The sequence below is a fragment of the Leptonychotes weddellii genome, chromosome 13 (genome assembly GCF_054177405.1).
Source record: "Leptonychotes weddellii isolate Sample4059 chromosome 13, ASM5417740v2, whole genome shotgun sequence".
Taxonomy (NCBI): domain Eukaryota; kingdom Metazoa; phylum Chordata; class Mammalia; order Carnivora; family Phocidae; genus Leptonychotes; species Leptonychotes weddellii.
In genome coordinates this window covers 55023618-55038219 of record NC_138381.1, presented here as the reverse complement: position 1 = coordinate 55038219, position 14602 = coordinate 55023618, and the positions used below count along the sequence as shown (strand labels likewise).

Genomic DNA, 14602 nt, shown 5'->3' with positions numbered 1-14602 from the left:
TTCATTTTTCCCTCCCGTCCCCTATGATTCTCTGTCTTGTTTCTCAAATTCCTCGTATCAATGAGATCATATGATACTTGTCTTTCTCTGATTGACTTAGCATAATACTCTTAGCATAATACTTAGCATAATACTCTTATGCTAAGCATAATACTTAGCATAATACTCTCTAGTTCCATCCACGTCATTGCAAAAGGCAGTATTTCATTTTTGATGGCTGCATAATATTCCATTGTATATATATACATCTTCTTTATCCATTCATCTGCTGATGGACATCGAGGCTCTCTCCATAGTTTGGCTATTGTGGACACTGCTGTTACAAACATTGGGATGCACGTACCTCTTCAGATCACTACATTTGTATCTTTGGGGTAAATACCCAGTAGTGCAATTGCTGGGTCGTAGGCTACCCTGGCTTTTTTTCACTTCCGTTTGCACAGTGGGTGTTTTTCCATCCCTTCACTTTCAGTCTGTACATGTCTTTAGGTATGAGGTAAGTCTCTTGTAGGCAGGATTTAGATAGGTCTTGTTTTTTTTTTTTTTAAATCTATTCTGCCTCCCTATGTCTTTTGATTGGAGCATTAGGCCATTTACACTTAATTATTGATATGTATGTACTTATTGCCATTTTTCAATCGTTTTCTGGTTGTTTTTGTAGTTCTTCTTGTTCCTTTCTTCTTCTCTTTTGCGCTCTTTGTGACTGATGAGTTTCTATAGTGTTACGTTTGGCTTTCTCTCTCTTTATTTTTTGTGTATCTACCATAGGTTTTGGGTGTGTTACCATGAAGTTCATACATACCAACCTAAGGAAATAGCAGTCTATATTAATTTGGTGGTCAGTTATGTTCAAACACATTCTTGAAAAACAAAAAGAAAAAGAGTATCTTTTTCCCCCTTCTCTTCCCTTTTTACTCCCTTCTCCATGTTATCATATTTTACATCTTTTATTCATAATTTTCTCATGTCTAATTACGGCCATTTCCTTTACACTTGAAGAAGTTCCTTTAACATTTCTTGTAAGGCTTGTTTGGTGGTGATAAACTTCTTTATCTTTTGTTTGTCTGGGAAACTCTTTCTCTCTCCTTCAAATCTGAATGATAACCTGGCAGTATTCTTGGTTGTGGAGGACTCTCTTCTGGCCTGCAGTTTCTGCTGAAAAATCAGCTGATAGCTTTATAGGTTTTCCCTTGTATGTAACTTTTTGTTTCTCTCTTGCTGTTTTTAAGATTCTTTTTTTTTTTCCTAAGATTTTATTTATTTATTTCACAGAGAGAGACACAGTGAGAGAGGGAAAACAAGCACGGGGAGCAGGAGAGGGAGAAGCAGGCTTCCCACCGAGCAGGGAGCCCAAGGACCCTGGGATCATGACCCGAGCCGAAGGCAGACGCTTAACGATAGAGCCACCCAGGTGCCCCTAAGATTTTCTCTTTAACCTTTGACGTTTTAATTACTATGTGCTGTGGTGTGGACCTCTTTGGGTTCATCTTGTTTAGAACTCTCTGTGCTTCTTGGACTTGGATGTCTAGGCATAATGCTAATTTTATTTTATTTTTTTAAATTCTTTTTTTAAAAAGGATTTTATTTATTTATTTGAGAGAGTGAGTGAATGAGAGAGAGAGCATGAGCAGGAGCAGGGAGCCAGATGCAGGCCTCGATCCCAGGACCCTGGGATCATGACCTGAGCCAATGGCAGAGGTGTAACAAACTGAGCCACCCAGGTGCCCCAATTTTCTTTAAATTCTTTATTTAAATTCAATTTAGTTAACATATATTAGTTTCAGGAGTAGAATTTAGTGATTCATCAGTTTAGGCATAATGCTAATTTAAAACAGTTGTAGCTATTTGTATTGGCAGAGGAAACAAAATGTTTCCTTCCCTAGGTTAGGCGCTCTTCTCAGATGCTTCCACAGGGCCCTGCGTTCACTCACTGTGGCCCTCATCATGCTGCTGGAATGGCTGCTCCTATACTGTCATTCCTGCTTGAGTGTAACTACTGTAAGGTCAGAAACCATTTTTATCTTGTTCATTATTGTGTCCCCAATAAAAATGGAAGCAATAATGGCACTTAATGCATGGCTCATTATGAGAACTCCATGAATTAATGTACATATAAATCTTAGAACAGAATCTAACACAGAGTAAGTATGGAATAAATATTAGCTATTATTAACTACAGTGGTACCTATCACACAGGAGACACATTAAATATCTGTTGTATAACTGAATGAATTTTGCCAACTGATTCTAGTTCTGAAATTGAGTGCTTCTTCACTCACGAGCATTTGTGACAGCTAAGTATGGCTGTTATGTCCTCTCAAACTTTCACCAAACCACCCAGTTCCCTCACTGCCTCTCCCATGTTGAGGTTTATAGACACGTCTTTCATATCCTCCTCACCTCCTATCTCAAGATCCATTTTTGTAGTTCATCATTATTTCTAAAACATTAAAAAGTAGCACTTATCCCAGTTCTTTCCAGCACCATAAGCAGCTAATTCATTATAATTTATTATAACAGTAATTACAATGTACTATGATAAGTGATAGTAGCAAAAGCAGACCACTCTATAAATGAATACAGAGAATAAGAAATTAAATCAGAAAAACAGTATCAGAGTAGTAGACATTTGAGTTAGGTTGTAAGAATAAGAAAGCATTTTTTAAGTGAGAGAAGTGGGGAAAGGGGCAATTCAGGTAGATAAAGAGCCCCTGGGTGCTCAGGGACTGGAGGAGAGGTTGCATATGTGAACAGTGAATGAAGAGCCTGGAGAGTAAAACTGGGGCCTGATTGTGAATGGTCCCCTATGTCATGTCAAGGGTCTAAACTTTCACCTACAAGTACCAAGTAGCCAGCAAGATCTCTACACAGGGGCATAATACTGGTGGGTAGACTGTACATGAAAAGGGAAATAACATCAGGAGGCTTTGCCATGGCCCAAGCAAGAGATGCCAGGCCATTGCATGAGGAAGGCACAAAGCAGTGAGAACATGAAGGAGGCTCTGCATTCTGGAGACAATTCAAGAGTGTCAAGGGACCAAGATTCAAAATAGGTGGTATGAAAGAAGATCTACAGTAGCTGAACTACAGATTCTCTAACTCATTCAACACTGATCAAATATTTACAGATGCCCTATTATACTGGGATACAGCAGCGAATCAGAGAATAAAGGTCTCTGCCCTTGGTGAGATAATTTTCTAGTTGAAAAATGAATAAGAAAACGGTGATAGCTGTGAGGAAGGAAATAAACAGGATAACTGATTTTAAAGAAAACGGTTGAGTGTGATAAATATATAAGGGTATTGAGGGGAGACTTGAGGATATGCCCTTTCAGCTTAGGCCTGAAGGATGCAAATAAAAAACCATAATCAGAATGGTGAGTGAAGACAGAATTTATAAGAGGAGTTTAAGATGTCAATAAGAAACGAATTAAGCACCACACTTGAGAAGAGATCAAAGATCATTATAATCGGATAATCAGAAGTGACACCTGTAAGAGGCTGCCTCTGAAGAAATCCAAGATGGCTTAACTATCTAGATATCTTATCCCATAAAGATCAAAATGTTTGGAATATTCTACTTTAGTTCTCGGGTTGTTTATGTGTATGACACAAGAAAGTGCAAGGGGAGAGAAAATTTTCATCACTTTGAGTACACGATCTCCTAAAAAACAGAAATTATGACTTTATTATTTTTTTAGAGAGAAAGAGAGAGAGTGCATGCACATGCAAGTGGGGGGGAGGGGCAGAGGGAGGGAGAAAGAGAATCTTAGGCAGGCTCTGCGCCCAGCGGGGCTCAATCTCACCACTCTGAGATCATGACCTGAGCCAAAATCAATAGTCGGACACTTAACCAACTGAGCCACCCAGGTGCCCCCACAAATTATGACTTTAAAGTCTATTTTACATGCCTTCTAATATAGAGTTCTTACTGCAATAACATGAACATATAATGTTTCACAAATCTCAATTATTTTTATTGTTTATAAATAATATGACTAATATTGTATTAGGAATTTCTTCTTTACTGGGATTTTTTTCTACTGTTAGATTTTAAAATACAGAATTTTTAGTGGATACTGAACGTGTTATAGCTCAATATTGACAACATTGAGCTTTCCTCTAAAATCTACAACACTGAATTGCTTTCCTATAGAATCCACCTCAAGTTTAAAATATGATGTAAAATAGTATAAAATATATTACAAAATAGTATATAACAACTTCATAGCAAATTTTACTGAGCATATATTTAAAAAGTATACATTTTGCCTATACAACAAAACTGTTACAAAAATGAGAATGAATAAAACAAAGATTTAGTCCCACGAACTGTACTTTCTGCAGAGAAGTTTATGACTGGAGGAGCCTTAGCATATCTAAATGCCCTCTCCTCCCTTTCTAAAGATAAGTGGACAGAAATCTAGCAAAGGCTATGTGATGTAAGAAGTCACATGAATAATGAGTGAAAGAAAATGGTTCACCAACCATAAAGGGGCTTTTAAAAAATTACTACTGTTTATAAATATTATAAATTTTAAAGTGAGTTATTTGCTTGTAAAAAGGATTCTTCTATCAAAAGAAAGATTCTTTTTACACAGTATACTTCTCTGATACATCAAGTTTTTCTTTTTCTTCTACAGTAAATATAGTTATACCTCTACTGTGAAACAGTGTATTTGCTGTAGAATTGGGGTGCAGGGTCAAGCACACTACACACTCTCAACAAAGAGGCAATGATGGTTAGAGCATGCTAGGAACATTTTGGAATAAAATCAAATGACTTCTACTAATCTTAAAATTATTTTGTTTCAGTCTTTGACATTTCTATGATGCTCCTGCCTCTTCCCATCTCACATCTTCATATTATTCATACCTAAACTTAATATGATACCTTCCCCTCCTCCCATGCTTTTCCCATTTGTGTGCATGTGTGAGACAGACAGACAGAAAGACAAGACACACACACACACATGTTCTCTCAGGAACCCTCTTCTCCCCCAGCTCCAAATTTTATTCTCTCTGGCTCCCACAAACTTCTTTCCAATCTTGTTCAGAAGCCTAAGTATACATCTGCATTTTGCTTCCGGAACTCTCTTAAACTTTGTTCCAATACAATCTACTGTATGTGACTGTTCTTGCAGGAAAACAGCAGTAACACATTAGAGCACCTTCACCAGGATGAAGATGGAAATGCTGGCGTCAGAAGTGCTGAGAGTTTACTTCTGTGTTAGCCCCTAATCTCTCTAAGTCTCAGTTTGCCAAGCTGCAAAGTAAGGGTCACAGGATTACTCATGAGGATTAAATGGAGGAGCAACAGAGGTCACTTTATAGCTATAGGAATATAATACAGGAAAGCAGTAGGGATTATAGTTTGAGGAACAGATAAATAATTTCATTTAATAATAATAACACAGGGATGGATGATCAAACACTACCTAGACAGCAGTGGAGTAAAGGGCACTATCATTAATAAAACTTCCTTTTTTCCAATAAAAAGCTTACATTTGAAACTGCCAAACTAAATTCTCCATTCTCCAGCACCCACGCTCACTAGCCACATTTGCTGGTAGGGTTTGGGCAGTGTCAGGTTACTGGCAGTAGGACACAGGCTGTCTCTTCTTTCATACAACCTGATGCACTAAATGGATTGCTTAGCCAGTCCCTCCATCTATAATTACGTACAAGGATATCAAATTGCTTATGAGACACATAATATGTACTTACTTTCAAGGATATCAAATTGCCTTTGAGACACAGTAACATCAGGCCTATCCAAAACTTCTCTATCATTCACAGAATAACCTTAATGGATCTCATTCGTTGTTTAAGAAGGAAATCATCACATCATGAAAGATTAGAATGAAAATGAATTTGCTTTCTAAATAAACAGATAATGAACTACAAGGCCCTGTGCTTTGTAAAGTAAGCCAGGTCTAATAAACATAATTACTACATCATAGAACAACTGTAACACTTGGGAATAGGTTATGGATTTTACTTTTATTTTAATAAACTGCCAATTGAGTATATAAGAAATTTAACATGAAGTACTTTTAGTCTATGAAATCAGGAACATTATCAGCAACTGAGCTCAAATGTTTTGATACTAAGATTTTACCCTAATTTTATACACACACACACACACATACAGATACAAGGCAGTGTGAAACATCACAGATGATCAGATAATCAACTTGTTAAGTAAGAGGTTATCACTTTGAAAATTCCACTTGATATATACCAACTCACAGGTACAGAAGAAATGCTGTCTGAGTCTTAAAATGTATAAGCATATCTCAGAGATATCGTGGGTTTGCTTCCAGGCCACCACAATAAAGCAAATATCATAATGTGAGTCACATGAATATTTCTGTTTTCCCAGTACATACAAAAGTTATGTTTATACTATAACTCTAGTCTATTAAGTGTGCAATCGCATTATATCTAGAAAAACAATGGATATACCTTAATTAAAAAATACTTTATTGCTAAAAAATGCTAGACATCATCTGAACTTTCAGCAAGTCAGAATCTTTTTGTTGGTAGAGGGTCTTTCCCTCAATGTTGATGGCTGCTGACTGATCAGGATGGTGGCTGCGGAAGGTTGGGCGGCTGTGGCAATTTCTTAAAATAAGACAACACAGGAGTTTGCTGCATCAAGTGATTCTTCCTTTCACATTTTCTCTGTAGTATGTGATGCTGTTTGATATAATTTTACCCACAGTAGAACTTCTTTCCAAATTGGAGTCAGTCCTCTCAAACCCCACCGCTGCTTTATCAACTAAGTTTATGTAATATACTAAATCCTTTGTTGTCATTTCAACAAAATTCACAGCATCTTCACTAGGCAGAGATTCCATCACAAAAAAACCAGAGAAAGCAGCTGAGAGAGAGAGAGAGAGAGAGAGAAGCAGCAGACAGCACTATCCTCAGGGAAATGAGCATTCTGAGAAGAGCCCGAGGGCACCGAGGAGTCCTCTCTAAAAATGGAGCAGTTTCCAGAGAGAAAAATGGAAAGTAAGGAAACAGAGTAGATGAGAAAACAGGACAGAACCAGTATCTACAAAGAGCTAAATCTGGGGTGGTGCCAGAGGATGACGTGATGAGATGGGGCTGGAACCGCCTCAGGGGCCCCAGCCTCAGTCAGCGCCTGGCCAGTCTCTGTGGACACTGCCACACAGCCACCAGCCACTGCTGTTTTACTCTGCTTGTGAGATTTTTATTTAAATAAACTTTGAAAACGTTTAAATTTCTTTCTTGGAACATGTTTGACAAAGTTCTAATCAAGAGCAAAACAAAATTTTTTTTAGCTTACTGGAATAGAGTAGGAAAAAAATACTTATTAATACAATTCTTTAAGCTCAGAAATGGTTCCTGAGAATGTGTGTGTTGAAAGGACTTCAGCGGTGCATTTAATTTACTCTATTAACCCCACAGGACTGTATTTATATCCTAAAAATAACGCTTGTTTCTCTGGAGAAAGCAATCTCAAACTTAACAAGCTGGGGAAGACAATTACAAGCTTAAAAAGTAATCTTTTCTACTATTTACTAAACCTTAACTGAGGATGTACTTTTGGATGTTTACTCTGAAGCATTTAATCGGATCTTACATCCTCTGGTTCTGTCCAAGAGGACAAGCTAGTCCATGATGTATTTATAATTATTCTTTTTTTTTTTAAAGATTTTATTAATTTATTTGACAGAGAGAGACACAGTGAGAAAGGGAACACAAGCAGGTGAATGGGAGAGGGAGAAGCAGGTTTCCCGCTGAGCGGGGAGCCTGATGCAGGGCTCGATCCCAGGACCCAGGGATCATGACCTGAGTCGAAGGCAGACGCTTAACGACTGAGCCACCCAGGCGCCCCTGTAATTATTCTTCAAATAACACATAGTTCACCCTTTTCCACCCTTTGAAGACTTTTTCTCTTGGTCTAACTCTATAAAATCCTAAAAAAAAAATAAGCATAGTTTTTCATTGGCCTATGACAAAAAGACAGACTATGAGCAGTATCCAGGCTAGGACAGAAAAGAAATGCTTATAGCTCTTATTCATACATATAAAATGGATTTATTTAAGGTGATTTATCAAGGGTGATCTGGATGACACATCTGTCACTTACTACCAGAGATAATTAGTCTTATTAGGCTAATATGGGTTAATATTTTCCTTCCCTTCTTACCCATCGCACTGTATCCCTCCCCAAACTGTGTCATCAGAAGTTTTAAACTAGTACTTCAGATAAACTCTGTACTTTAGTCATAAAAGAAATTATACCCACCACCTATCATGTACTGAACTCTTACTGTGTGACAGATGCTGTGCTGCTGTATATAGATCTCATGAATCTTCACAACCATCTGTGTGATGTACAATATGGTGATTCAACTTGTAAATAAATTAGAGTGATTCTCTTTGGACTCTACACATAACAGTTTAACTCACAGACAATGATGAATAATAATGAAAGAAAGTAGCTAAAATGAGATTGTCAACTATATGAATATTAATTCCAATCACCTCCATTAAATATTTATCCAAATCCACTATAAAATAGTTAAATTATCAAATGTGTAGCCTCCTTCCTGAGTCCCTATTCATTCCTGAAAAAGGTACTATATCTTTTAAAATGGAAAGAGTGGCAGAAAGATGGTGAAAAGCAAGTCATATGGGAAACTGACTGAACTAATTCAGTAGCATTTTATTTCTCATTTGTAAGGAAGCTTTACAAAAATCTGTTTTATAAAATGGATTCACACACTTTCATTTAAACAACAGATTAAAAATTAAGAAAAAATTTAATTTTAAACAAAATCAGAAATGAAAGAGGAGAAATAACAACTGAAACATAGAAATACAAAGGGTAAGAGAATATTATCAAAAATTATATGCCAACAAATTGGACAATCTAGAAGAAATGGATAAATTCCTAGAAACATACAACCTCCCAAAACTGAATTAGGAAGACATAGAAAATTTGAACAGATGAATTACCAGCAATGAAATTGAGTAAGTTATCAAAAAACTCCCAGCAAACAAAAGCCCAGGATCAGACAGCATCACAGGTAAATTCTAACAAACATGTAAAGAAGAATTAATATCTATTCTTCTCAAACTATTCCAAAAAAATAGAAGGGAAGCTTCTAAATTCATTCTATGAGGCCAGCATTATCCTGATACCAAAACCAGATAAAGACACCACAAAAAAAGAGAACTACAGGCCAATATCTCTGATGAATGGAGATGCAAAAATCCTCAACAAAATACTAGTAAACAGAACCCAACAATACAGTAAAAAAAGTCATTCACCACAATCAAGTGGGATTTATTCCTGGGAAGCAAAAGTGGTTCAATATTCACAAATCAATCAACATGATACATCACATCAGCAAGTTTTGGATAAAAACCATGATCATTTCAATAGATGCAGAAAAAGTATCTAACAAAGCACAATATCCATTCTTGATAAAAATCCTCAACAAAGCAGGTTAAGAGGGAAAATAATTCAACATAATAAAGGCTATATATGAAAAACCCACAGCTAATATCATACTCAATGCTGAAAAACTAAGAGCTTTTCCTTTAAGATCAGGAACAACACAAGCATGTCCACTCTCATCACTTTCATTCAACATAGTCCTAGAAGTCCTAGCCATAGAATCTGACAAGAAAAAGAAATAAAAGGCATCAAAATTGGTAAGGAAGAAGAAAAACTTTCACTATTTGCACATGATATGGCACTATACATAGAAAACCCTAAAGATTCTACCCTAAAACTACTAGAACTGATAAATGAATTCAGTAAGGTCAATGTACAGAAATCTGCTGTATTTCTACACACTAATAATGGAACAGCAGAAAGAGAAATTAAGAGAACAAACCCCCCCCCCAAAAAGAAAAGAAATTCAATCCCACTTACAATGGCACAAAAAATAATAAAATACCTAGGAATAAACAAATAAGGTGAAAGATCTGTACTCTGAAAACTGATGAGGAAATTGAAGACAATACAAACAAAGAGAAAGATATTCCATGCTCACGGACTGGAAGAACAAATATTGTTAAAATGTCCATATTACCCAAAGCAATCTATAGATTTAAAGCAATTTCTATCAAAATACCAACAGCACTTTTCACAGAACTAGAACAAATAATCCTAAAATTTATATGGACCCACAGAAGACCTTCAACAGCCAAAACAATCTTGAAAAAGAAGAACAAAACTGGAAGTATACAACTGCAAATATCAAGATATACTATTAAGCTACAGTAATCAAAACAGTACAGAACTGGCACAGACACTGATAAAAATACATAGATGAAGAGAACAGAATAGAAAACCCAGAAATAAACTCATGATTATGTGGCCAATTAATCTTTGACAAAGGAGACAAGAATATGCAATGGGAAAAAGACAGCCTCTTCAACAAATGGTATTGGGGAAACTGGACAGCTACGTGCAAAAGAATGAGACTGGACCAGTGTCTTTCACCATATACATAAATAAACTCAAAATGGATTAAAGACCTAAATGTGAGACCTGAAACCATAAAAATCCTGGAAGAGAGCACAGTCAGTAATTTCACTGACATCAGCCATAACAAAATTTTTGTGGATATGTCTCTTGAGGCAAGAGAAACAAGAGCAAAAATAATTGGGATTATATCAAAATAAAAAGCTTCTGCAGAGCAAAGGAAACAGTCAACAAAACTAAAAGACAACCTAACAAATGGAAGACGATATTTGCAATAAAGAGTTAGAATTCAAAATATAAAACAACTTATATAACTCAACACGGAAAAGAAAACCCAAATAATCTAATTAAAAATGGGCAGAAGACATGGATGGAAGTGAAATAAGTCAAGCAGAGAAAGTCAATTATCATATGGTTTCACTTATTTGTGGAACGTAAGGAATAGCATGGAGTACATTAGGAGAAGGAAGGGAAAAATGAAGGGGGGGAAATCAGAGGGAGAGATGAACCATGAGAGACTATGGACTCTGAGAAACAAACTGAGGGTTTTAGATGGAAGAGGGGTATGGGGATGGGTTGGCCCAGTGATGGGTATTAAGGAGGGCATGTATTGCATGGTGCACTGGGTGTTATACGAAAATAATGAATCATGGAACACTACATCAAAAACTAATGATGTACTGTATGGGGACTAACATAACATCATCATCATCATCATCATCATCATCATAATAGAAGACATGAATAGACATTTCTCCAAAGAAGACATCCAGATGGCCAACAGACTCATGAAAAGATGCTCACCATCACTCATCATCAGGGAAATGCAAATCAAATCCAAAATGAGGTATCACCTCACACCTGTTGGAATGATTAAAATTAACAACACAGGAAATAACAAGCGTTGACAAGGATGTGGAGAAAAAATCCTTCTACACTGTTAGTGGGAATGCAAACTGGTGCAGCCACAGTGGAAGACAGTATGGAGGTTCCTCAAAAAATTAAAAATACAATTACCATATGATCCAGTAATTCCACCACTGGGTATTAACCCAAAAAATATGAAAGCACCAATTCAAGAAGATATATGCACCCCTATGTTTACTTGAGCATTATTTACAATAGCCAAATTATGGAAGTAGCCCAAGTGTCCATCGATAGATGAGTGGATAAAGATGATGTGGTATAGATATACAACGGAGTATTACTCAGCCATACAAAAGAATGAGATCTTGCCATTTGCAACAACATGGATGGATCTAGAGGGCATAATGCTAAGCCAAATAAGTCAGAGAAAGACAAATACCATATAATTTCATTCTTACGTAGAATTTAAGAAACAAAACAGATAAACAAAGGAAAAAGAGACAAAAAAACAGATTCTTAACTAGAGAGAACAAACTAATGATTGCCAAAGGGGATGTGGGTGGGAGGATGGGTGAGCACTGAGTAAGGTATAGAATTGTTCAATCATTATATTGTATATATGTCAACTATACTGCAATTTAAAAAAAAATAGATTTAATTTTGCCTAAGTTGATTCTTTCCTAAATTATTTTCAGCACTCATCAAAAGGATGGTAATAAATATTTTAAATATTATGATGGACAGTGTTGAAAATTCAGGTTAATCTTTCACAATGCCAATAAATAAAAGCAGTAGTACTTACCTCCTTTGCACTCTTAATTTTAGTCAGAAACGTGTGTAGCTCCATTGTTTCTGCAAACAGTGCCCGACATACTGCCTGATAATGATTTGGTGCCTCTGATTCAGTTGGAAGATGAGCAGCACATAACTACAGAAGAGGAAAATAAAATAATAATGCTCATTTATTATTTTGGGGTTTTGGTACCTTAAAAACAGACATACCCCATATATTCATATTTACATAACAGACAGCAAGGCAATTCCCATCATCCAAAACCTAATGCATCACAAAACCATCAGTAAAATCTATACAATTATATGGAAAACACGCTCTACTAACAAACACCCAACGGCACAGATGAACTTTGTAGAATTCGTTAGCTTCTATTTGAAAATGACAGAACATTTATACAAGTTTTGGTTGCAAGCAGAAATGGAACTACCATTTACTGAGTATTAATCATAACACAGGTGTTTTAATAGCTATCAATTTTTTTTTTTTTACCATGCCAGGCACTTGTATTTGACACGTCATATACACAGCATAATAGCATTTACTCTTCAGCGTAACCCTGAAATATCTCCATTTTATAGCAAAGGAAACTGAGGCTAAGAGGACTCAAGTGATTTGTCCACAATCAGAAAGCTGACACGAGGGAGAAGGATTAAACACAGTCTTATGGGATGCTAAAGCCCAGGCTCATCCCGATACATGCTGAATTGTGTAATGCAGTAAAAAAACAGGGGCGCCTAGGTGGCTCAGTTGGTTAAACATCTGCCTTTGGCTCAGATGGTGATCCTGGAGTCCCAGGACTGAGTCCTGTGTCAAGCTCCCTGCTCAGCGGGGAGTCTGCTTCTCCCTCTCCCTCTGCTCCTCCCCCTCTCCCCCTGCTAGTGCTCTCTCTCTCGATCACTCTCTCTCTCTCTCAAATAAATAAATAAAATCTCAAAAAAAACCTGTCAGAATGACAGGTGGACCATTGGGAAGATGCTGCATCAGTAAATGGAGAGTGGAACAAAGAAGGCAGAGGGCAGAATAACTCCACTGGTGGTAGCTCCAGTCCCAATGTCCTTTACTGTACATAGTCCATAACCCCCAAAACTGTTTGTGGGTAAAAGATGCAAGTTAGCATCATACACAACAATTTAGAAAAATCAAACACTATTTAATTTATTAGATTAGAAAGACACCCTATCATGAGTCTAGTGCATGGGAATAATTTTACTTTTGTAAAGTAATAATTTTGTATCCATGTATTATATTTTAAGGTACTTCATTTGCTTTAAAAAGCTGTGAGTTTGCCCTTAATTCTTTACTATATTCAGTAAATTTGATATTAATTCAATTACTGAAAATATCCATTTTATTATACTTTAATAATTTCTATCCATTGGAGAGTAAAAGATACCTTTGTAGATTATATTATCCTTCATAATGTGGCTTTTGTTTTCATTTGTAATAAGTATATGCAATTTACTAGATAGATTACTATCTTTAATAAAGTATATTCTTCTCAAGTATCTTGGGTTTCAGTAAGAAATTTTCTCCACAGTACCCAAAACAAGGCTAAGAAATGATTTATCAGAAAGCATGAAAAGCAAAAATCTCACAAGCTATACAATGGAATATTACTCAACCATAAAAAAGAATGAAATCTTGCATTAGCAATGACATGGATGGAACTACAGAGTATTATGCTAAGCAAAGTAAGTCGGCCAGAGAAAGACAAATGCTATATGACTTCACTCATATGTGGAATTTAAGAAACAAAACAAACAAGGGCACCTGGATGGCTCAGTTGGTTAAGCATCTGCCTTCAGCTCTGGTCATGATCTTGGGGTCCTGGGATCGAGCCCCATGTCCACTCCCTGCTCAGTGAGGAGTCTGCTTTTCCCTCTCCCTCTGCCCCCTGCTCATGCTCTCTGTCTTGCTCTCTCTCTCAAGTAAAAAAATAAAATCTTTTAAAAAAATTATCATTTCCAAGATAATGAAAAGCAACTACTAAGAGTTTCATTTTTTTACTATAATTCCTGGGAAGAAATATATTTTATACAAGGACTCAAATACATGGAAACAATCTATGTTTTATACACAACAAGTTCTCAAAACAAAACTTACACATTAAATTGATTTCATGATCCACTATTAGGTTGTGACCTGCAAGTTGAAAAACACTGGTGTAAAGGTAATAACTAGGTCTAAAAATGTTTTTCAAATGCATAGGACATAATCCTACACATATATAAAATCCAAAAGAATCTACAAAAAACTATCAGAGCTAATAAGCAATTTCAGCAAAGTTGTGGAATACATGATCAACACACACAAAAAGGTGTATTTCTGTATTAATGAACAATCAGAAAAAGAAATTAAGAAAGCAATTCCATTTATAAAAGTATTAAAAAATGATTAAGCAATAAATTTAACCAAGGAGGTACAAGATATACATACTGAAAACTATAAAACATTGCTGAAAG

At 36.2% G+C, this 14602-nt stretch overlaps 1 protein-coding gene across 1 annotated transcript in view; it reads right to left on the bottom strand.

Annotated features, from left to right (window-relative positions):
- Window positions 1–14602, bottom strand: part of SPIRE1 (spire type actin nucleation factor 1) — a 170636-nt gene that overhangs the window by 58796 nt on the left and 97238 nt on the right. The window contains exon 4 of the mRNA XM_081802551.1: window positions 12147–12272. Coding sequence (XP_081658677.1) covers window positions 12147–12272 — 126 coding nt within the window. The remainder of the gene's footprint in view (window positions 1–12146; window positions 12273–14602) is intronic.